We start from the raw sequence: 26,868 nt of genomic DNA on the forward strand, positions 1-26,868 counted from the left end.
TTTAAGCTGGATCGGCCAGCGAGGTACAAGTTCACTGAGCCTTTTAACAAGTTTATTTGCCGAATCTTACATTTGTCCCAACCGTTTATATGAAAGCAAAACCAAGAGCATAAATACAAAAGAATGCCCTAATACATTCCATTTTCGGAGAATTTAAGCGTTTGTATTCTATGATGTCAGATTTGACAACTTAAGAGAAAACCTACAGCTTATCCCTTTAAAACGCCGATGTAGTCAAGACATTGGTCAAAATCAAAACTATAAATTCCCCCATTCTTACTGAATTGCGCACATTCGCCTGTACGCCATTAATTTCAACGAAAGGAAGGAAAAGAAATACAGGTAACTTTTATTATATATTTGTTCATTATAAGTTTAACTTTTTTCAGTATTTGCAGGGTTCCTTAACAAAACACAAACAAAAATAATGCCGATAATGAAAGCATGTCATTTAAAATTTCTTGTTCAGCCGAGAATGCGTTTTCTAAATGTGTATTAGAATGGAATCGTTTTAAATAAAAACGCGATTAATTTATTTTAGAACCATCAATTAATTAAGATGAAACATGGACTGTACAAGGCATGGCTTATTACTTGGTTCCAAGTCCTCATTGGTGAAGAAGTGTCCGTAATGTAAAACAAATTATATTCAAATGTTGTGTTAGGAAAATGTCTATGATTGCCGCTTTGTGATATCAGAAATAGTAAACAAATGGGCTGTAATGATATTGCGTATAAGTTAAACACAAAACACTTTGAAATTTATATTAACACTAAACAGTATTCAGATTCAAGGTTAGGCCACAACGAATTGATCATTTGTTCGTCGGATTTGCCGAACCTTAAATTCAAAAAACGAATTATTTTTAAAAAACCTTGTTTTTGCGCCCGTACATACTTTTTGGCCGCGCATATTATTGTTTTTTTGTTTACCTCTGAATTTCCTCTATTTTCTGAAGTTCTATTCAAAGAATTTAAACCTGCAACGTCGACTTAGCCTTTTTGAAGGTATTTCCATGCTTTACATTCTTTGCGAGAAACAATTCTTCGTATCAGGACAAAATCAGGTCTGGGTAACCGCAAAACAGCCGATATTTGTTGACAGTCTTTTTTGTCGGGATTTTTTTGCAGGACGCACCGTTGTTATATATTTTCGGTATTAATTTTCAGGTTACTTTTAGTTTTCGTAATGTAAAATACACGTTTTTAATGAAAATCAGTGTCATAGTCAATGGATTATAGTCTTCAGTAAACAACAACAGTTTCACAGCGAACATGTTTTCGTGAGTTATTTTTTAAATTCTAAAATACATTTCTCATTTTTCATATACTCATAATTGTTATAAATAGATAAAAAAGTAGGACTTGTAAATGTTTTAGAAATATTCACCCCCTACCTACCACCCCCACCCAGGGTCTGGGGGTATACCAGGGACAGCCGGGGAAATGGGCCGTGTTTTAACCTTCCAGTTGGCCCGTTAGTGCCGGGTGAATGCGTTGGATTTACCCGGCCCGGCAGTGCCGGGTGAATGCGTTGGATTTACCCGGGGTTGGCTGGACCGAAAGTCCAGTAAAGTGGCCTGTGATTAAAGTGGCTTGTTTCTTACTGGTATTGAAACTATGGAGGCCGTCATGATATTCTTTTTCAAGGCACGGACCTATAAACCATAGGTCGATGGTAAAGGCGAGGTCTTGAAAGGGAAACATCTTTATTCCACCACCTGCTCTAATATAATTATCGGTGCCACATTTGCAGATTTGTTTGATGCTGCTTTAATTATGTTGTCCCGCAACAGTGTCTTGTTTAGAAATGCTCTCTGTGTTATTTACATTTTTGATCTTCTGCAATGTCAAAGTCATTACAATTTTATCATGTGCTTCAAGAGGTTCAAATATAGACCTGACCCAATATTTGGAAATGCTCAAATGATGAATTACTCTTACTAGTTTAAAATGCTTTTGTGATAGTAAATTACGAAATGAATACAGTAGTTTTCTTTTTTGGTCTTCTTATAATTGCACATTACTATGAGGAATGTTGTCTTTACAATATATCAACGTCTGAATTTAAGTTAAAAGTAAAGCACTGGATCTTATTGCCATTTGTTAAATATTGAGACAGATTTTCATGTGACTCAAAACCTTTTCATTTATAAGTGAGAACCTATGTTTGCAATTAAAACGCTTTTCTTGACATAAATGTATAATAAATTTGGTAAGAAATAAACTTTTTTATATTTTTTTTTTATTTTTAGCCTTGCGCTCGCCTCTGAATTGCCTTAAGTTAAAAAGAAGTGTGTTTTTTTGCTCGCTCGCTCCGACTTTTTATTGGCAAAATCCGTAGAACAAATGATTAATTTGTTATGGGTTTATATATATTTTATATTTTCAAGGTCAAGGTCATTTGAGAGGTCAAAAAGTTAATTTTTAGAAAAAAACAACCTGACTAGCTACTATTTATCAAATTTATATAAACACCAAATGAACAAATACGTCCGTGCTTTCAACATTGTAATTTGACTGCATGGAAATATTTAAAATGGCGTTCAAACGGTAAATATTCAGATTAAGACAGGAAAGAAGATAAAAGTCTTTTTGACACTGAAGTTTAAATAGAGCTGCACATATGTCTGACTGACTCTAAATAGGCTTCCCGGGTTTCGAGTAAGGTCTATTTGACACTGCGTGGGCTTAATTAGAGCTGAAAGAATATTGAACCGACTTAATTATAGATCTTTTGAGTTTTTAACAATTGATATGTTTGACTATTCACTGGCAATGGCCCTGTATTGGCTTGTATAAAACCTAGATGGTCTAGTTAGTCTGGAAATTAGCAATCATATAGAACACTTGGCACTCGCTAGGCATCATGCGGTCTATATTTAGCACAAATCAGAATGAGGTTTTTTGGACACATAAGTGAATTTGAGAAGAGCAAGAGTGTAATGAATGTCTGGACTTGTTTCTGTAGTTTTTCATACAAATATTGCTAAGCACGTATTGATCTTAGACAAATCTGGTGGCGAAGTACTATAATATCAACATATTTGGTTGGTAAAACACTGGATGGACTTGAAAGGCAATACGTTAGGCTTGATGTGCTGACACGGGACTCGCAATCACATTTGCCATGTAATTTATTAAGCCTGGCCCATTAAGGAACAAGTTGTTGATTACTTGACTTTGAATATGGGAAATATGTTAATTATTGTTATAACTGTTTGGTGTATTTTGGTAATGTTCACTTTTTTCAAATAAAATGCAACCAAAACATAATCAGATGAAATGTCAACACATCCGATGTTGAGCATATTCGCATTTTGCCATTCAAATGACTTTGCCCTTGATTTTAAAAAAACTTCGTTTTGTATTTCGAAATGAAATTTATCAGAATTACATCAATTTAAAATGAAACAGTAAAACTGTACTCATATTGGTAGCATGTATTTGAACGAGATGTAAACATATCATCTTTTAAACATATTATTTCATGAATCTCAACGATATTAAAAAAGTGGAATTTTTAATTGCTTTTATTCGAAGCATTGTGTAACCAAACTTTATTCAATTATTGCAAAATCAAAAACTAAAAAGATAAAATAGACAACATTCTTAACTGTTTGTGTTTTTGTGTAGTTAGACCTTGTACTGTTTTTGACCTTGAAACGATCAGATATATTTTTTAACATGAAAAAAGCATACAATAATTACATGTCATTCAGGCATACGTATTATTTGAGCACAGTTTGCTATAAGACTCGTTCAGCTATAACAATGCGACATCCTTTGTATTTACACACTGTAATGGTACAATTCTTAGCGTTGGCGGTTTAAAAAAGTTCAATATTATGAGAAAACATATTATTTACAATTCTGGCAACAAAATTGAACATTTTATCGCAGTCATATTGAGACAATATTTGATTTAAATTGTTACTAAAACACCCTATGAAATTCAAATATTTGTTTTTATAACATATTTTTTTTCATGCAGCCACATTTTCATCTAAAAATGGTTAATGTTAAAGAACTGTTTAAAGTTCTTTAAAAACACATGATTGTAAATTTGTATGAAATGTATGATGTAAATATCATTTTACGTGTATGTGGTTGAAAAAGATTTATGAACAACTTCCCAATGTTACAAAAAAAAATTATCATCTCATGTTTCTTATCTTCATTTGAAATAATCAGAAATAATAATGGAGTAACAATCAGGTCAAAAGTGGTTTAATGAAAGAGTAGCTGACAAGCAATAATGTAAACAAAAATGATCGGAAAGGGCTGTAGTAAATGTTAGTGATGGTTTCTAAGGCGTGGTGTGGACCGAGAAATCAAATATGGCGTTAAAAATGTCTACCATTAAATAACAATTCAGAAAAAATGAAATGTTGAATGTAATGTACAGAATACTTCAATGCAAAGGTTTAGGTCAGAGTATGAAATATTCCACATTATTTGATTTGTGCATTATTTTTTCTTCTTTTCAAGTTGTTTTTGTTTTTACTTTGCGCCAAACTGTGTAGATAGAAAAAAGAGTACATTCCTCATTTAAAGTAATATTTTCGGTAAACAATTTAGATTTTTTTTAACCAGCGTCTGATATCATTACAGCATGCGAAACCTTGTCTAAAGGAAAATTGTGCAAATGTCAATAAAAAATATATCTTAATACAATATTGTTTCTTCATACCATGAGATGAGTAAAATTAAATAACAGATAGCTTTAATTTCAAGTTCAAAGTCATTATAATGTCAAATCGAAATAAACCGCAAACACCGTGACTCTGTAGAAATTGGTGATTTTTATTGAAATAAATTGATCTATTTTTAGTTATTTTAAATGAAATATTATTTAAGTTTATGGAAACAACTAAATGTTTTCCAATGAATGCTGATTGCAAGAGATTAAGATATGACACTGTTTCATTCTTAAGTATATTGTTGCGTTTTACGACCTATATAATGGGTCGATGTCAAACATACCACCGTGGATAAATCTATCCCGTTGGTATGTGCATATGAAGGAAAATTGTTACTAGGGATATATTTACGTAGGGGACAAATATACTACCGCAGGTGTTTCATGTTTTAATATGCATACTCTTTCCATAAAGGATGAAATGTTTGAAATGCACTTTTATGCCTGATATCACAAATGTGCATTTTAATTTAGCTATTTGGTCATCCTGTCTGACTTATATGCTATCAATGTGGAATGCTAAACGAATTCATTTAAAGGATATCGCTCACCTTTTTCAGCTGAAAGATATCAACTTTAAGCACATTATTGATTCTGATTTGTTTGGAATGAAACAAACCCGAAAACGTGCAGTTTGATTATTTTTTCAGTCAGTATGTTACTTGTTTTGTTGTTTTTTTTCTTTTAATGTTACTGCAATATATTGTGGCGAAGAGAATACGAGTGGCAATAAATACAGACATCGAAACCATGCTTTAGAAATGTAAGTAACACTAGCTCCATCATTATGTATTATGTTCTTACAATCGCAAATTACTTGCGTCTCATTAACACTATTCAGTGTTCTCAGTTACCATTTATACCCGTCCAATATCGACAGCTTTGGTATTTATTTCCTTAGTCATATCATTTACATATTCACTAAACAGTTTTAATTATGTGTCATCTCTTTCCCCGTATTGATCGTAAAGTTAACCATACAATGTCCCTACTGTAGCACACCCAGTGCTTATCAAGCTATTTATACAATATTTGTGTTAGATTTCTGTAAGCCAATCCAGTCGAAAGTATAACTGTTCAATTACATATAGTGATTTTCAAGCCTGATATTTTAATATTTAAGTACAAAACAACCCCTAATCATTTACCCCCAGGTCCAATCCATATTTTTGTATTATATGTTAATGAAACTTTTTAAATAACAAGCAGGTCTGTTGCTGTTAGCAATTTATTTAGTATATACACAACCATCTACAATAATAGTGAATACAGTATATATACTGCATTACTATATATTATATATGTTTAAGTTTGGAGATGTTCTTCTTATTAACGTTTAATAAAGCTACTATGCATTTGAGATCAAGTACAAAAACTCATCTGAAGAATATGTTTCAAACAGAAAATAAATAAAAATGATCACATTCCAATAATGTTGCACTGAAGTATACTTCAATCAGTGGTAAAGCTATCACAATAATTGAATGGGCAAAATTCTTTCTAAATATGATGTTAAAACGTCGCAAAACATTCACTCATTTACTAATAATAATCAAGCAGAGAATGCAGAATCTATTCTTATTTGTTTGATACAAAAACATACCCCATCCCACCTCCATGGAAAAAAAGAAGTTGCAAAATGTTTGTGATGAACAAATGTGTTGTTTATATTTTAAGGGCAAATACAAATACTGCTTTCATAACTGAATTATCCAAATGATGCTTTCAATAAACTTTAAATTTATTTGTGTCATTATGTCTAATGATCAAAATTATCTAATTTCAATTAATTAATATTTTGAACAGCTTTGCTAAAATCAGGTATACACGAAAAAAGATCTGTTTTAGACCTTTTACAGTTAAATATGCATGTACACATGTATTTTGACAGATCACCCACAGTGGCCTCTTTGTCTTGCTTTTTGAAAAAAAGGTTTTTGTTTTTTTTACATCTGGTGGGAAATAAATTGAATGAATAAAACATAAATGCCCAATATGTAACGACCTATCATTGACATGAAGTATATTTTGAATTAAGCATGGAAATAGTCAAACAAAATTTCCATATCATGGGACTTTCTTAAAGTCCAAGCATGTTAAAGAAGTTTAAACCTATCAAGGTGTAATGACAAACAAATGACTTGTTACCATAAAATAATATTTTAAACCACAGGAATATCTAAGAAGAAATGATAGTTTGCAATTATAATCAACATTCAACGGAGCTGAAAATCTATTCTAAATTTAGCGCCTATATAACATATACAAATAAGTAATCAATTCAGTGATATTGTGGAACACAACCAAATAAGAACACAGTGAATAACTGTCAGCTGTGCTTACTAAGCCATATTTCATATATATTTGTTGAGTTTACCTGCATATAGAGCAAGCTCAAATTTCCATTCCAAAACCATTTATATATGAAAATAATTAGAACAATTAATTTGATTATATTATATTTTTTAAACAGAATGCCATCATTAGGCTATTAAATTATTCCTTATGCTAATATGCACAAATTAATGCTACAGTTATCTTCTATTAATTTATATAGATTTATCTGAAAAAATGCCTGCAATATGTACAGTGTCAAATTATGTTAATAAGATTCAGTGTTCTCAAAAGCACAAACAATGTTTTCTGTACTGACAGCTGGATCTTCAATTATTAACATATCAGTTCAACAATAAACAAATAGTGATATTTGATTCATTGACAATCAAAACCCCATAACTACTATATACTGAACTAATTGCTTCTTGAAAAAATGATGCAATAAAAGAAACCGAACCGAACAAACAAGCAGAAACTGATAGTTTCCTGTTTTAAATGCTAAATTTGGCACAAAATTAACAGAACAGAGATTTGCAATTGTCTATATGTTGCTCAATTATTACAGATTTGCTGTAAATGTCATATTTTGTATTATTTACGCAAAACAAAGTGTAACCAACATCTGCATTCTCTTAAAATATGGGATTTTGTGCTGTATTCACTTCACGTTTCAGAAGGTTTGACCACTTCAGGCTGCCGGCACATTAAGATCTGCAAATAAAATAAATGCAATGTTTTTAACAGAATAAAAGTACTAACTACTACTGTGAAGGTACATGTATGCCAGTTAACAATCATTTGAGGCATACACAACTCTATATGTGGTCATAAATTTGATATAGTCGCATAGTCTAATTTTATGGATTCAAAGATCAAGAAAAAATAATGAAATATTTTATGTTTGAATATATGGAATGAGTATTTAACTCTCCAAGGTATTTGACAACAAAGAAGCATTTTGGAGAAATCAGAAATGCACTTGCCTAGAATATTTCCTTACTTGAAGACATTTTCCATTCTTTGGAGGCGGTATGGAATTCCAGACAGAACTATCTTGAACAACATTTTTGTCCATTAAGGTCCTCTAGAGCTTCTGCAACCAGGTTCCTATAAAAAAAGAAACAATACATTTGTCTTTTTACAGAATGATGAAAAGTATTAAGAATTATTGAGTGACAGGTAAAAAACCTTGATGTTACTGACACACTTTTAGTCCTATTTGCCTTGTTTATATTTAAGATATGTTTAACTGCATATAGAATCAGTTCTTAATGTAATGCTCAAATAGAAGAGCAAACAAAATCGAAAAAAAATGACAAACACGCACAGGTTGTTGTTTCATTAGAAAATGACATAATCTTATGGGCGCGACCGGAAATAATTTATAGCGGGGTTGAAATAAAGTCATTTAGGAATGAAATAAACAGAAAGGATAAACTTAAAAGAATCAAATCTTCTCAAACAATGCTTTTGTTTGGATACATTTTCATAAAGTGATTGTGAAATACTATTAAATAACTGCTTGATGTCTGCTCCAATTTAACCAATTTTTAAGTTACTAAAAAGATGCACTATTCTTGGTTGATGAAATTACTTAAAACTTATTATCATAAGGACATTCACTATTTAAAGTCTTCGAGTTGTGTTGGTACACTAAATTGTGTTGGAGGGAGGGATGGATATTAAATATGTGTGTAGGGGGGGGGGGGCGCAAGAGCTATAAAAGGTTATCAAGGGGACAGTGGTTACAATTGACTAGTGCATAAATTGTTAATATAAGATCAGAAATCAGAAAGTGAGTATTCAAAAAATACAACATACATGTATAAAATTAGATCTAAATGAACGCTTCATAGTTTAATAGTTTCTCTTTCTCTATCACATTTTGCAATGTTTATCAAATGATACCCGTCAATTAAAAACAATACAGCAATAAATAAGACTAGCCCAATCACTGTTTATTTATAGCATTCAGTAATACATTCAATCTTAAAAACATCATTGTGACTCACGGATTTAAAAAGTACAGAAAGTAACGTTTCTGGTTTGTTTTTGTGTGTTATGGGTCATAATGCAGATCGTTCAGAATATTCAAAATGGCAGCAGCCGTCGGCATGATAAATTGTTTCACCAACTTTTAGATCTTTTTAGCAGCTTAATATCCCAAACAATCTTTGTAAAACCGATATTTAACTGTTTACAAACAAAATATAAGTATACCTTGAAAAATAAAAGCAGAAATGGCAATATTTACATAGTGTCAGAAGCGTTGGAAACGGATGTTGGAGAATTTGTACCCATTCAATATTGTATCGGTATGACTAGTTAGAGGAAAGTACGAAATCGGTGAATGCTCCTGAAACGATAATTTAGTGGTTACTGGTACTAAATCTGGAAAAACCCGTACCTCGATTGGGACGCGGAGATAGATTAAACATAAGTTTCTAGTCAACAGTTTTCAAAATATGAAATTCAATAAAAACACATGCATCTCAGACAAACTCAACTTTACAATAAAATCAGACTTATTTGCTCTAAAAACTGGCAGTAAGAAATGTAATGGCTCCATTATTTGTTGTTACATAAAAACAAAATGGTGTCCAATGCTCACTTGAAATCTTAATAAAGTTCATTGTAGCGTGAAATGCGGATTAATATATTCAAGTTTGATTCCATAAGCATTTAGTTTCTGCGATGTGTAGTGTATTTGTTGGATGTAATAACTGCTTAAATGACAAAAACCGTTTTGCTACTTACTGTCATTCACATAAGTGAAACAGGCTTTCCTATTAAATGCAGTCCTATTTTAACGCATATCCAAATATGGAAGTTCCGATCTAAAAAGTACTTGTACTCGGGTGTTTCCGTACTGAATTTTCAATGGTTAACAGATCAAACCCCGCCTAAAACATGTACAATTTGCTCGCCGGCATGCACGCGCTTTATATGAATAATGCATGGAGAGCTTTTCTGGTTCTCATTTTCCTGGTTCAGTGGTTCCCAAATTTTTTAATGCCTATCACTCCGGAAAAAACGTAGTCCCTTGCATACACGTACAAACCGTAAGAGGGCTTGTACAAACGCTTTGCGTTTGTCTTCAAGCCCGTATAATGTTATACGGATTTTTTCTGAACCGTTCACTATGTAAACGACTTGTTATTGTATACACTTTACCTACTTACCACGACCGGCTTGGTCTTACTACCTAATTTATTACGAATAATTATACGACCTATATAAGGGTTCAATGTAAAACCATTATATTTGCTTGTGCTTTAAACATGGTAGAGAGGTTGGCGATGAGCATAGTATGACTCATAATAAGGTCAGTAGTTGAAACACACCACACAGTCGTGGTGACGTTGAACCCAAAATGTTTGTTTATTTTTGTTTTAAATTATATTTATTCGGAATAAGACGTGCGCTGTTGCCGAATTAATTGTTTAATAAATCAAAACTAAATAATAACTTTCTAAATGTGAACGCAAATGCATCCATACCAGCAATGCGCATGTAGTCTGGTAGTTTGTAACGCCGATGCTTGACATCGGTCCGTTCCAGTTAAGTCATTCATTTATTATTTATTAATTATTTAATCTTTTATAACCTACAGAGAGTTGGTTTTGTTGAATCCAATACAAATTGTCATGATTTGTTTTGTGATTTCATATTTTCTTTCTTTTCAGATTTCGTTATGTCGAATCGTCGATCAAACAAAGGTTTGTAATACTTTAATGTTTAGGAGCGCTAGAATATTAATGTTTGCTCGATTGCATTGTTTTGGTAACTCGGAGTTAAATAAGGTTACATTTCTTAACGGTTCAAAAACTCCGGATGTTGGTGTGTATGTATTGCACTAAGATATGCAATGGAGGAGGTAGGAGGTATCCGAATCTCGAAGAGAGAAACATTTATTTGTGTATTCCATAATGTTTTAAATTTTATTATATGTATAGAGTAGTGTTATACTTAAATATTAGCACATCAATATGCCTTTCTATGAGAAAACATGTTGAATTTATTGACAAAACGTTCGTCACTGGTTATACACGAAAACAGATTACACAAACACTGTGGTGACCATACACCAAATCAACGTAACAGTTATAAACTTGTTTTTACAAGCATCTTTAGAACGGACGACCTAATTCTTTTTGTAATATGTGCAAATACTAGTACCATTCAACACGATCAATCATTTTTTTACATGATGAACTGAAAAATAAGATTGAACTTTTAAAAACCACAGGTGACAGTATATTATGGTTTAAACTAAGCAAACATTTGTTCCAATCAGATGGGGATCTGTTTCTGTGTTTATCTTACAATGTTCCAAGTGGCAACAGTAAGGAGTTGTTTAATGACTTAAATATATTTAGTTTAATTACAAATGACATGCATAATATTAAAAATGATTTTGACCAGACTTTGTCGATGATGAATATCTTAACCGGATTGACCTACTGTCGGATGATTATGTGCCGCATGACCTTTTTAACTAGAAAAAAAAGACAAAGTTGTTAATAAGCATGGAAGATGTTCGCTTGATTTTTGTAAAGCCACTGGTTTGAGTATTTTAAATGGTAGGACAGACTTGGACAAGAATTTAGGAAAAAATACATTCATTAATTCACAATGCAGTAGTTGTATAGATTTTGTTATGTGTAGAAGTGATAATCTTCATTTTGTTAATGAGCCAAACATTTTGCAGATCATTGTGTGGTAAACTTTGTTCTACAATCTTGTTTTATACGTAATGGTGACATCGCTTGTGAAGAAGTCTTAGGTAACAGTTAGTTTAAGTATGCATGGACATCAGAGATAAAAAGAATGTTTGTCAATACTTTAAAACGTGATAATGTGACACAGAAGCTTTTAACCTTTTGTGAAAATACAAATTCAGCAGAATATACTTGTGATGTTGACAGTAGTCTCTTGAATTTATGTAATATTGTTAATGATATTTGTGTACCTTTATTCAAACAAGAGGCTAGAAGTTTGCAAGATACAGTATCAAGTTAAAATGTTAATCAATGTTACTTTGATGTTGAATGTAAGGATAACAAAATCACTTTTTATAGATATTTAAATACTTATAGAAATGTTCCAAATACAAGAAATAGAAAAACTATGAACGTCCAAGCTAGAAGCGATTACAAAAATACAGTCAAAAAGAAGAAATTTAGATATGATTGTCAGACAAAATAGTTGGAATGTGCAAAGTTATCAACAAACCAAGGTCTATTGGAGATTGTTAAATAGGTAAATAAAACAGATTGAGTTTACTTAAAATTAATTATCACACACTCTACGATTATATGACAATCAATCTGTACTTATCTATTTTAATATGTAAAACAGCATTGTGTATATTTTAGGTTTTTAATCTTTTTAAAAAAAAACCAGAAAAATGGTTTGACCCTCTCAGCAGTTTGAATTGAATATAAATACCCTGTAGATGGTGTTGTAAACGTCATTCAATCAATGGATACAACAATGAATGCAAATTGTATGAACAAATTTTATTATTTAAAGTATGAGACTTTAAACTGAATTATAAACATTGAACAACAATACAACTATAACATTTAAAAAATAAGCACATAAATCAATCAATGGAACATGAATGATTGATAGTAAATATATGTTGTAAAATTGTAATATATTCACCATATTGCAGTTTAACAGTTCACAACATGATCAGAAAAAGAATGCACTATAATTTTAATAACATTAGCCCATTCAGTTTAATACTATATCTGCGACAGCAATGCAATATGAACTGTTGTGTGCATATAAACCTAATGGTTCACTTAACTTTCTAGGCTTAATCATGTTTGTTCCAGCATTTTATACAGCGCTTCCACATTATTTAATACGACTCTCACAAAAATGAACATTCAAAAACTTGATATTTTGTGCCAATATAAAAATTTAACATATATCTATAAAAATTGGAAATATAATGCAATCAGGACCTGGTTTATCAGCTAAAAAAGTTATGGTACAAAAACATGACATGGGAATTCTACAATACTGACAAATACTCATTTGTGGCCGATGTTTACAAACATGTTGTCAATTATGTATAATAAATAAGCATAACTGCAGACTGAAGGTTTATGAAGTAAAGGAAATAAAGGTCGTTTTACAAACACTTTAAATAAACAACATTAGGGTTTAAATGAAATTCTTTTCATAAATTTTAACCAATTTCACTTATCAATTAAAATTAAAAAAGATATTAATTACAGTTCATGCTGCTCTTTTAAGAAGATTTGTGGTGCATATGCAATTCTTGTCTCCTAGCTTAAACGTTCTTGTCGATAACGGTACTTAGATCATCGATTCAAGATCCCATATGCAACTCTGGTATAGGGTACTGAAGTGATCAATCCCAGATGCCACTATAGTATCCTGGATAAAACGTTTCTGGTGAATACGGTACGGAAGTGATCAATCCAAGATGCCACTCTGGTATCCTGGACAAAACGTTTCTGGTGAATATGGTACTGGAGTGATCAATCCCAGATGCCACTCTGGTATCCTGGATAAAACGTTTCTGGTGAATGCGGTACTGAAGTGATCAATCCCAGATGCCCCTTCGGTATCCTGGATAAAACGTTTCTGGTGAATATGGTACTGAAGTGATCAATCCCAGATGCCACTATGGTATCCTGGATAAAACGTTTCTGGTGAATATGGTACTGAAGTGATCAATCCCATATGCCACTCTGGTATCCTGGATAAAACGTCTCTGGTAAATATGGTACTGAAGTGATCAATCCCATATGCCACTCTGGTATCCTGGATAAAACGTTTCTGGTGAATATGGTACTGAAGTGATCAATCCCAGATGCCCCTTCGGTATCCTGGATAAAACGTTTCTGGTGAATATGGTACTAAGGTGATCAATCCCAGATGCCACTATGGTATCCTGGATAAAACGTTTCTGGTGAATATGGTACTGAAGTGATCAATCCCATATGCCGCTCTGGTATCCTGGATAAAACGTCCCTGGTGAATATGGTACTGAAGTGATCAATCCCAGATGCCATTCTGGTATCCTGGATAAAACGTGAGTTGTAAAGACGGTACTCAAATTTGCCAATCCCAGATGCCAATCCGGTATCCTTGATAAACGTTACTGACGAATACGGTACGGAAGTAATCAATCCCAGATGTCACTCTGGTATCCTGGATAACACGTTTCTAGTGAATACGATACTGAAGTGATCAATCCCAGATGCCACTCTGGTACCTTGGATAAAACGTTACTGGTGAATACAATTCTAAAGTTATCAATCCCCGATGCCATTCTGGTAATATGAATAAAACGTAACTGGTGAATACGGTACAGAAGTGATCATTCCCAAATGCCACTCTTGTATCCTGGATCCTGAATAGCTGATATTTGTATACTCGTACATCATTGGTCAAATGACGTCACGCTTATCCAATTGGAGCGCAATATTGCAATAAACAATGATGTCATAGCAGATGAATGTTAATATCAAAGAGCAAGTAGCATACTAGCAATTGTCTATCCTAAGAATCTTTTATTTAATTTTATTTCTGGGAAAACCTGACAATTGTCCGGTTTATTTTCAAACTTATCCAGTTTAACATTACATGACAATAAATGCATTGCTGAACATCAGTTCACTGTTGTAATGTCAAAAACCAGGTGGCATGGATGGGTTCGGAAATACAGAAAAAAAGTTTGTATTTTTTGCTAATCTGACATATCCCGTTTACAAGTAATTTACACATAAGTAATTCACACACTAAAAACCCAGCCATTAACACATGACATATAGAAACGATATCATATGTTTGAAACAAATTAACTTAACATTCAATGAAGGAATAGAAGTCATTGAATTTTTATAAAAAAACAACACCAATAAATTAAAAGGCCCCAAAGCAGTACCTAAGATTTACTTTCTTGTTCATGGTCCTCAATATTTAATGATTTTAAAAAGCATTATTTTTCATGGAGCTGCCTTGTGACAAAAGGGTTTAATGTGTTTTCATATTACCATTTAATTTCAATAAAAAACAAATACAGACATAAATTAAGTGTAAACACAGCCATGGTGGTGCTTGGCGGTATGAGTCGCCTCTCCCACACCTTGGACAGACAATTAAGTTACAATATTTCACACAATCTGTGGTCCACAGCAACACCATCGGCCCGCAACCGCCCATTCATTTTTCAATTACAATCTCGCAAACAACCATGGTTTTGCTAGGAAGTAGGGGAGACCCCTCCGCAACCTCACCGTCCAACCTTGAAGTTACTCTCTGTAATACTTTCACACCATTCTCATCAATATTTTTTTAATTTTAATCTCTCAGCCCTGCTTTTTGTTGCTTAGCATGAGGGTACACCCCCCCCCCCCCCTGCACCGTCCCAGTCAACCTTTTGAGTTAAACATTGTCACACAAACACATTATTGCATTGCCAGACGGAAAACCCTTCCCATCCATCGTCTTTGTTACAATCCCTCACACATCTATGGTGTCAGCCCGCTAGCTCCCTATCAACATATTCAGTCACAATATTTCATCCGCCGTAATGTTGCTTGGCACGAGTGGGTCAACCCTCCCGCACTATTTATTTGCAATCGTTTACACAATATGTGAATCAAAGCAAAACCATTCATCTTTACAATCACACACAAAGCCATGGTGTCGCACCGCAACCGTCAATATATCTTTTCAGTCATAATATCGCACTCCGCAATGGTTTCGCTTGGCATGTGGGGATACCCCTGTCGCACCCTCCTCGTCCAACTTCTTAATTTTATAACAATATGTCACACAAAAGTGGTGTTGCATGGCAGAAGAGTTCCACTGCCACGCAATTCCTGTATATCTTTTTAGTTTCAATCTCTCAATCAGCCGTGTTGATGATTGAAAGGTGTTCCCATCCTTTGATCTAGTCATAATCTCTCACTCAGCCATGGTTGTGGCTCACAGGCACCCCATCCATCTTTTCACTGACAATATCTCATTAAGCCATAGCGATTTCTGTATAGGTCAACTGCATGTCATAAGTTTATGAAATTGATAAATTCATTTACTGTAAGTGTTTTTACAAAACAATCATGCCAGTTACATGTAAGTGACATGCTCTGATATGTGTACCGGTGAACTTAATGGTCGTAATTAAATCGGTTATCAATCAGGGATAATTTCATGGCAATTTCTAGCCGATCAACAATTGTCAAACATTTATAAAGTATTGTAAAGTCCATATTGTCAACTACTGGAAAATAACCTAAATAGTGATCTCCGTTTTGAATGGTAAACCATGCGTATGAATACCTTTAAAAAGTGAATACAAAATATATATCTCCGACAACCAAAAGAAATATGTTATATTCCTACATTCCTGGTTCTACCCTTTTGCCCGCTCTGTCTACACATTTTGCCTTTAGCATGGCATAAAGAATCCGTGTACGTTTAGATCACAGGCAGAGCAAGCTTTGACTCTATTAAAGTAACCCTTGCGACTGTCAGACTGTTGTTGAAATTTCTCGAATGTTCCCAAACATCTTGTTTACAGAATGCGTATGAATTCCTGCCATTATTGGAACGTCGGATCGTCTTTTTCAAGAAGCTCTCCTATAAGCCTTTGCGAAAACACTTTTCAATGAATTGGCCCCTGAACCTTTCATCAACAATACGCATTTCTTCGACGTATTCGTGTAACCTACTGTAAGGCTGATTGATTTGGAATTTCTGTTTATCCTCGGCAACTTGACCTTTCAAATACCACATTTACCTTGGGTTGAAAATATGTGTTGTTCAAAACTTGTTTGCACACTGAATATACAGTTTGTTCGTCCAACAGATCAGGGCAATTCGATGTAAGGAAAATGCGGTATGTTAGTATGTAAAGTTGGAATTCCTCAGCCATCTAATCCAGCGAAATCTAAAAGTTGCTATGTCTCCGTTTTAAAACGGTCCAATACCCGATACATCTTATTATTGTGCAACCGCTTTTTTGAGAAAATTTGTATATGAGTTAGCGATTATCCCCGTCGCCAAAATTTTGCACTATCGTTTCACCTCGAAGACGATTATTACGGATTTATAAACTTATTAAATTAGACACGATTAGAGGTCGTCAAGTTTATTCAGCAAGAATAGAGACACACTCATCATAACTTCATAGAGTTACCTTACTTACTTAAAGAGACTGTTTACAATAGGAGCTTGTTGTTTTTCACAGCTTAAACCGTTGGCAGTTTAATGTGTATTCGTTCAATTCATTTTGCAATATATATATATATATATATATATATATATATATATATATATATATATATATATATATATATATATATATATATATATATATATATATATATATATATATATATTCTAGAGAGTGCTAATCGATGTCATTACATTTTCACATACTGATTAAACTACTGGCGACTCGACGGTTTGTTTTCTACCACTCTTGCTTTGTGCAAACAGCATTCCGTTATCTCTATATTCTGCTTTGTGCAAAAATGCAGTTGAATCCCCCCTCCTGCCTTGTGCAACCACATGTTGTCATCTGCTCCATTGCCTTGTAAAACAGCATGCAGCTACCTTCCCCATCTGCTTTGTGCAACCACATGCAGTTATTTCAAACTCCTTCCTTGTAAAACAATATGCCGCTATATTACCCTCCTTCCATTTGCAACGGCATTCAGTGATATTCTCTTTTTGCCTTGTACAATCATATGCAGTTGTCTCCGCCTTTTACGATATGCAAAATTTGCTGTTTTCTCCCTCTGCCTTGTGCAACAATTAGCAATTATATGCCCCTTTTGTCTTGTGCAACATCATGCATTTACCTCTCCTCCCACCTTTTGCAACAACAAACAGTTATTTCCTAATTATGCATTGTGAAGCAACTTGCAGTATCTCCTCCTCATGTCTTTTGCAACAACGTGCAATTATAGTTAATTATCAATCAATATTATTACTCAAAACATGTTTGTAACGTCATCCTTTTTCATTTTGTTCTCTATATGGGTTATTGGACTGCGTTCTGTACTTTATATTCACTACTGCGTTTTGCAGCCGTATTGATTATCAATAATCTATGCGTTAAGAGCCTCGTTTTGGATTATTCTTGAACGAGGTGTGAATAAGGCCTATTGCATTGGAAACCAGGTAATTATATATAATAGGACACTTTTAAAATTAATATCGAACGCTCTGAGTAGTATGATCAATTTGCTTCATAGTATCGAACTCAATTGAGACTTTCGTGTGACCACTTACGTATTGAAACTGGGCGTTATAGTAACAAAAGTATTGCTCATTTTCGAGGCTACTGCACCTTATAAAATACTGGTGTTATTTAAGATGAGTTTAACTTTGTTTGTGTTCGTAATGTACTTGATGATTTAGGACATACTTTTTGTGTGTTTATGTGTGTGTGTGTGTGTGTGTGTGTATGTATGTGTGTGTCATCCTTCGTACATTATAATTGTTTATGATGTTCATGTTTGTCGTATAATATGGCTCTATTCGTAAAAAAATAGAACATAAATATTTTGCTTAGTGTTTGTTTGTCGATCCTCAATGGTAAATAAAACATTATTTGATACAAATGTAATGTGTAAAATACTGATTATTAGTAATGTACAAATTATATTTTTGTCTCTCAAATTCAAATCCATTGAGTTATCGTTGTATTTATGCATAATTTAATTAATATTTTGATCATGTAATGAGGGATTCGTTCGAGTAAAAATAACTTCATCAATGTTTTTTGTTTTTTTGCATTATTGGGAAAACTAATTTTGGGTAAAATAAAATATGAGTCAATCGCGTATAGGTTCAAGCGAAGGCATTTTTTTTTCAATTTAAATGCATAATTATCTTTAACTCATTTTATTTAATGACAAAAGCAAAAAGCATGTGATTTGTGTACAAATAAAAAGTAGTAGCCTTTTTGTAGTTCTCTTCAAATAAATAGCTACGTGGTCGCAACTTCACAGTAAAAGGCGCCAAGATATCTCTAATATGAGCTTTTACTTTTAGTGAAAGTCATGGCCGAGCGTGATCACAGAAAAACCTCAGTAGATGACAGGCTAGATACGAGCAAGACTACGGGTTAGGTCACTCTGTTTTATTTTAAGATTAATATCATAAACTACCATTTTTCAAATTAATCAGAATTCATACAAACACCACACAATTGTTTTTGTACCTCAATAAATCTCATCATAATGGTCACAAGCGGACCAATGTTGTCTTTAAGTTATATTCATATTCAGGCACATTATCATTTATTTTTTAAATAAGGGTTGATGCTGCCCAGCAAACACACACTGTTATGGTTGTGTCATGATAAAGTTAGTGTGTGCCTAAATTTATTTTAACTATCATGATGAGGCAATGTTATGTTAACGTTAAACTAATGTTGAGTTAAAGAATTTGCGAGACTTTGTTCTTTTTCGTGATTTCCTTAAACTAAAACAAAGTTGTGCTAATATTGTGACAACGTTGTCTTTGTATTTTGATAGACTTTGTTTGGAAATAATAAAAATAATTTAATTTGACTTTAAACTCTTGATGCCTTATGATAATCAAATATTATATAATGTAAAGTTTATTTTTATAATTATTTTAGTAAAACATACTTTGTCTGTTAAGAGTCGTGCTCTTTATCTTTGATCGCACGCTTAGAACATGTGCGTCTTGCCCAAGCTACAGTAGGAAAACGTTAAATGATCTACCAATCAAGCAATAAAACAGTATAAGAACTTGCAGTAATCTTCAATGAACTAATGTTATACATTACCCTACATGTTTGTGCTTATATTGTTATTTGTGCATTTGACAAACGTTTTTCTTCCACCCAACTCACCAACATGTTTTATTGTTACAACGTTTTATGAAGGTTAAGAAAAACCTCCACATCAATATACGTTGTAACAACGTTATGCATATTGTTAAGACATAGTTTGTAATAGCGTTCACTTAACGTTGAAACAACCATGCATTATAGTGTTGTAACAACGGTGTATGTAGGTTTTGTAATGGTTGCCAAAGTAACGTTGTCACAACGTTACGAAAAACCTCCACATTCACAACGTTATGACAAGGTTTTGCATAACGTTAAGACAACGTTGGTAGAAAAGTTGCTACAACGTTGTCATATCGTACTATGTTTGCTGAAGGCTACCTTTTGAGCTCATGTTTATTTCTCAATTTGACTTCTCCTATTATATGATTACTTTTAGTACCTCCATGATGCTCTAGTATTTGTTATATAAAAATTATATTATTATATGTTTCAAGCAGAAGAAAAGATCCGAATAAATAAGGTCGGTGTGGAATCCCTCAAGAAGATATGGGGTATCGGTGAAAAAAGGGCAAATCTTATCGTCCATCTCCGGGAAGAAAATATGACAATAACGCAGAAGACGCTGGAGCTTTTACTTGGAAAAAAACTTTCCGAAAAGGAACTCGAAAAAATTGACTTCGCTCCAAATAACCAGAAGTTTACCGATAAACAGGTTTATAAATAGACTTAATGTTCTAACATTTATATTATTATTTCGACTGATGAAAAGAGTGAGTACGTTCGTACGTACGTAAGTTTACGAGAATAGTTTCAATAAGAATAGAGGTTGTCTAACTATATGAGATGCACTCTTAGTACCAAATTTGATTTACCACAATTAATACAAATGTTATAATATACTAAAAGATTGATGTCGAAAACAATGGTTCTTCTTAAGGATACCGAGTTTAATTTGAAATAAAGGTGAAGAAAATACGATATTTCTACCTTATGAGACGATAGTAGATCGCATTAAATCCTTTAGCTCTCACCAATCATTTAATATGTTTGCATGTTCATCTATTAAACTCACGGTTACAATCTTATTATCAGTAATTAATCTTTTCCAAAAATGCATAATAATAATTAAGTAAGGAGTTGAAGGTTTATCACTCAAACTTTATGTTTGTTTAACAAGTGTTTGTATTAATTTTGAATAAGATCGTCACTTTAAAGACTCCGTTTTTTCGTGTCCCATTTTAATTTTATTTCGCATGTTCGTCGTTTGAAGATAAAACAAATACTTGAGGTGTATCAATACTTTGTGATGATTTTGGTAAACCTGGTGAAGACATTCAAGATAATTATTCAATATTGTTATTTTAATAATAATATTTTGAATATTAAAGTTGTATCGAGTTTCTAATTATATTTTGCAGCAGAAGCGCATTGGCAAAGACGATACGACCCTTGGATGTACTGATGAAGGTTAGTCTTTGGACAAAAAAAAACACAGAAGTTTTGTATCATTTTAAGGGTTAAATTTTAACAAACAAATAATGTGTAATAAGGAATAATTCAGCATTCAACACTTACAAGAGTTTAACAATATAGTAATTAATTAAAACACATTTGCATTTCTATTTGCTCTTATTTGACTAGTTTCATTGTGACAATTGTTGCGCATTTCAGAATGAAACTAGTCCAATACTTTTTTTAATGTATAACGTGACAACGTTATACATTTACCTTATCATGATGTACAGTAACCCTGTACATAAAACACTTAGTTTAAGAGAACAGTCTTCCTTTTCATTAGCAGTTGACTAAAACATATTGCTTCCCTATTTCCTAAACAATGTTATATTCTATGTAATAAAATTTAAACGATATAACTCTATACGATCATTTCACACGAGTTCCAACATTTAACTAAATAATATAGACGGTAAATGAATACTAGTTAGAAGACATGCTCATTTTTTGTAATTTTAGATGTCACAAATTGGGACATTTGTTTGGAGAATAATGACATGAAAGGCATTCGGGAATTAATAAAAGCAGTGCCGTAGCTACACTGAGGCCTCAGCTGCCTCGGTGTTTTTGGGGCATATAACAATTTCTATAGATCTAAAAATAACTCTTTTCGACATTCTTTCTTTGTTTGCCTCAATGTACACAAAACATCGAGGCGGAATGTCTATATTTGAAGAAAGAACCGAATATTAGATATAATAGAATAAACTCTACAAACTACGGTACAGTGACGATATGTGAGACGTTTAGGTTTATGGTATTGGTAACAAAGCCTCATATGATCAGTAAATTTCTTCTAAATGCTCATATGGTTTGTCTAAATATATGTAAACCGTGTAGAATTAACTTCAACTGTATCAAAAGTTATATCACTAAAATGTTGAAATGTTATATTCATATGTAACATTTTTATGCATTTAATTCTACCAAAGATACTCCAGAATGCAGGAAATCGCTTCTTGCACAAAAGAAAATTCCGGGGGGGGGGGCGAGGGCATGCCCCGGACCCCCCTAGACTGTTCAGCCTCGGTGTGTTTTTTTTTAAGTCTGGCTACGGCACTGAAAAGATACCACCTTACGATATAAGTGTTAATGCCGTTGGCAAACTATCTACAGAAACAGTCATTTTAAGAGATTTTTGTCTTCAAGTCAGCACAATCTTGAAAAGAAAAAATCCAAATGCGGTGATTGTCTATCCCGCCATCAGAACAAAAATGAATAAACAGCATCGCGTTTGTGTTTATAATTACTAGTCAAAGTGATCAAAATTATGTTGATGGACATCCGGTTAGTAATATTTACTTCCCAAACTACTAAACAATGTTTAATGTAATTGAAATCATATACGCCCTGTTCACATGCGTTCTTTCATCTATACGTTACAGTAGGCGGTAAACGAAAACTGGCCAAAGTACAATCTAATTTATTTATTTTTAGAACTCTGGGACATTTATTTGAAGAATGGCAACATTGGTGGTATTCGGAAGTTACTTGAAGACAAAAAACTACCAACTTACAATACATTTCTTATGGCCGTTGACAAATTATCTACACAAACAGATGATTTAAGGGATTTCTGTTGTAGTGTAAGCAACAACTTGAAAGCAAAGATTCCAGGTGCGAAGATTGTCTATCCTGCCATCAACCCAAAAAATAACCGCATTACATTTGTGATATTAAGTACCCTTCCAAGTGATGAAAAATATATTGATGGATATCTGGTTGAGACGAAGTATGCTTATGGTCAATGCGATGAAGATCATTTTATTAGTGATAAGGAAATGAACGAGGATTTGTGCTTCAAAAGTAAAGAGGATGAAGATAACTTGAAGATAAACGCTGCTGTAAATGTGGCGCACGAAAAATTTTCAGAATGGCCTAACTATTCTTGTATTTCTTTCTCGTTTTACAAATCGAGGAAATACAACGATGATGATCACAATACTGCTTTGATTGAAAAAGGCTGCATCGTTCTATTTGTATACCTAAAACACTGGAAGCCGGTTGGATGGGACTTTTTCCCTGGTGACAGTTATGGGTATGAAATTGATGTGAGAGAGTCTACGTGTGCCAGATTGCACACAAGTACGCTATATTTAGACGACACTTTGTCACTGTGTGGAAGTATTCAGGGGACATTGAGAAAAGAAGGCGTGAACGACAAAGTGTTTTCTCTAACTGCAGCACATTGCGTGTTTGACGATGACACAGCAGACAGAGCACTCGCAATGAAAGAACGTGACGGCCTTGCAGTTCTTGAAGATGACAAGCTTCCGCATGTATTTAAACGTAGTCCACACCTGCAAGAAGGCTCAATTACCAAGATGGTATATGGAGGATCACCGTTCGTTGATGCGGCGCTAGTGAAGTTCGATGAAAAACTGCATATAAAAGCGTTTAATAAAAGACTGTTTAATGGTGATTTTAATTTGAATTGGGAGAAATATGGTACGTTTCACAATTTACTAGTCCGACAGCCATATGGGTAATTACAGCCAATTCATCAATGGCGGTGTTTAGAAAAAAATGTTTTTGGATATTTTGGTAGCCTAAAATCTCTCATACCGATTCCGATTGATGGCTTTGTGCCACCTTTGATGTTACATTTTTTATTCATGATACCCTCTACGATGGCCGCCAATTTTTACTTAAACGGACATCTATTTTAAATCGTGTGTTTATGCTTTGATTCTATGGCAAAACTATACTTCTTATGATTTCTAAATAACAACTAATAACGCCCATTTAAACTCAAAATTACGTATTTAGGATGTGAAAACGCGACAGAACGATGGTGAAAACACGAATGTACATCGCATTTTCATCATCGTACTGTAGTTTTATCGCGTTTTCGTCTTCGTCATCATCGTCGTACTGTCGCGTTTTCTTTATCATCGTTTCGTGAATTAGCCTTTTCAGGCCGTTACAGAATAATAGTCATGTACATGTATATATTGCGTTTATTCGCATTCCCGTCGTGGGATACTTGCCAGTAATTCGGTACTTCCTATTCCGCCCGATTTACGCTTCAAATATCGTGTCGCTGATGAGGCAACGATCGATATTCTACTAATCTTCTGCACCCAAAGTCATGAAAAAAGTGAAAAGTACCAAATGTAAAAACTAAAAACTTTACCAAGACCTTGTAAATATGGGTACACTTGTTCAGAATTTCCAAAAAAGTAAACAAAAACGTAATCAAGTTATATTGACATTCCAAATGAAAACACTTTAAAAGCTGCACTCTCACAGATATACAATTTTTACAACTTTTTTAATTTATTTTTTGTCTTGGAAAGAGCAACTTTTTGCGTTAATATCTGCAAACCAATAATAAAAGATATCTGACAAAATATCAGATTGCAGACTTTCATATTTCTCTTCGAAAATTAATGTTAATGGCTTAAAGAGTTACTAGCGGTTTAAAAAATGTATAACAAATGGTTTTTTTAACTGAAATATAAAAAATCTGCGATCTAATTTTTTGTCAGCAGTCTTATATATCTGGTTTCCATGTATTTTCGCAAAAATTGGCTCGTTCCAAGACAAAAAAAGTTGTCAAAACAATCTGTGAGATTGCAGCTTTAAGAAAAGGGCAACTTTTAGAGAAATGTGCCATTTTGGTACATTTTGGCGACATTCTTTGGAGCCATTTTGATATTTGATCTGACTCAAATTTTTGTTTGATGGCCTAAATGAAAAGACAATCATGGAATTAAAATCATTGACATAACCTTTGACAAACCATCACAGAGAATGAAGACGTTCATAAGAAATGTACGAATATTGTACATTTACACCCGTTGGCAGCAATCTTGGGAGGCCATCTTGAAAAAGAAAAATCACCAATCGGATTTTCGCATAATAGGTTCGAGGCTACCAAAATACAAAAGGTTCTCTACTTCGGCCACCTGACTATATGTTCAGTTTTGATACTCTCATAGTTTTAGTATTGTTAACTTATTTTATCTATATATACGGGAGTTAGAGGTGATATCACAAGATGATTTTGCACATTTAATTGTTTGTTTTTTTGTTGTTTTCTTGGGGGGGGGGGTTCAAATTTTAAAGCTTTATATGGATGGCCTTGTGTTTTTTTACGAGGGCTGTCCTTAACAGTTCGTACTTCTTATGGCGTTTAAAAATATTCAATTTTGCTGACCCATGGTTGTTTACTTTTTATAAACCAGGAATTAAAAGGCAGCCATCACTTCGAGATTGCTTCCAATTGGGGACATTCGCACAGAATGACGTCGTCATAAAATGTGGTATGACAAGTAAGGTTACGGTTGGAAAAGTTGGATTAACGGAAGCTCCATTTGATGGCGAAAAGGGCCATATTCAAATAAAGTCATTAAAACCCATTGAAACATTTTCTGAACCAGGAGACTCCGGGTCGTTCGTTTTCGTAGTGAATAAAGAAATCCTTAAAAAACCTCCCAATGATAGAAGCAATCATCAGAAAGGAGATCTGGCTCTCATTGGAATGGTAAATGGGGTACAAGGGAGTTCGTTTTATTCCACGAAAATGACTGCAACCATGACTGCATTAGGAAACGAATACGAATTTGAAGAAGAACAAGAAAGTTTTTTTAATAAAATTAAAAATTTGTTAACATTAAATTGGTGGTAAATTCATAAAATATGTAATGGCTCATGTTTGCACTTTTGTCGAACAAGTCATTTATTCAAAAGTACTTAAAGTCGACATTGATGTTATTTTTAATTTAGAAACAAATATTTATAATTGTTCTCATATAGATTTGAATTTATATCGTCATTGATGTTATGTGTGTATTGCAGATTAAGTATTAAGTTATCTGTTGATTTGATAATTATGTTTATATTTATTCACGACAATTAAGCAACATATTACTTGGTGATGTATTGATTGATAATTAATTTGAGTACGACAAATAAGAGCTTCGGATAACTACTACCTATGTTAAAGTGAGTCAAAATATTTCTACATAAGGTCTGTACGAAAAAATGATTACATGACTAATATATGGAAATAAAAGTTTAATCTTACCTGTCTATCTTACTAATTTGCATTACACACAGTAAGACAGTAACAATATGGTATGTTGTCTTTACTCAATTAGAAATTTGAAAACACCCGCCTGATGACAGCACGATTGAAAAAGTGTATTAAGTTTAGTAAGAACTAATCGAGAATTTTCGAAAAACTTGGGCCAAACCAGTCACCGGTGCCAATATTCATAAAACATCAAAGCAGAACTCTCAGATCTGGCATTTGATAGACAGTAAAGGGCCATACAAATAAGATCAATACACATAAGTGGTGTATTATACACGGATTTATTTATTTATTTTTTATTCATTTTTTTGCGGGGCGGGGGTGGGGGGTTTAAAGGATTAAGTAATTTCCAAACTTAAGTCATTTTTCTAAGTTAAGTGCCACACTGGTCATTTGATATAATAACTTAATGTCAAAAAAATACTTTATTTACATTATACTCTTAGC

The 26,868-nt window shown here is 33.2% G+C and overlaps 1 protein-coding gene across 3 annotated transcripts; it reads left to right on the forward strand.

Moving 5' to 3' along the window:
* Nucleotides 1-307: 307 nt before the first annotated feature.
* On the forward strand, nt 308-26,389 carry LOC128221225 (uncharacterized). Of its 3 annotated transcripts, XM_052929742.1 has the most exons (6): nt 308-342; nt 10,726-10,758; nt 19,097-19,173; nt 21,284-21,332; nt 22,818-23,828; nt 25,571-26,389. In XM_052929742.1, exons 5-6 carry the CDS (start codon nt 22,910-22,912, stop codon nt 26,011-26,013), a joined length of 1,362 nt encoding a protein of 453 aa, XP_052785702.1. In that variant the 5' UTR covers nt 308-342; nt 10,726-10,758; nt 19,097-19,173; nt 21,284-21,332; nt 22,818-22,909; the 3' UTR covers nt 26,014-26,389. The 3 variants fall into 3 exon arrangements, with proteins under 3 accessions (XP_052785702.1, XP_052785700.1, XP_052785701.1); XM_052929740.1 differs by lacking the exons at nt 308-342; nt 10,726-10,758; nt 19,097-19,173 and adding an exon at nt 20,453-20,577; XM_052929741.1 differs by lacking the exons at nt 308-342; nt 10,726-10,758; nt 19,097-19,173 and adding an exon at nt 20,463-20,577 and having other exon boundaries at nt 21,287-21,332.
* The last annotated feature ends 479 nt before the right edge of the window (nt 26,390-26,868 follow it).

Source organism: Mya arenaria, chromosome 16 (genome assembly GCF_026914265.1).
Source record: "Mya arenaria isolate MELC-2E11 chromosome 16, ASM2691426v1".
Classification (NCBI taxonomy): domain Eukaryota; kingdom Metazoa; phylum Mollusca; class Bivalvia; order Myida; family Myidae; genus Mya; species Mya arenaria.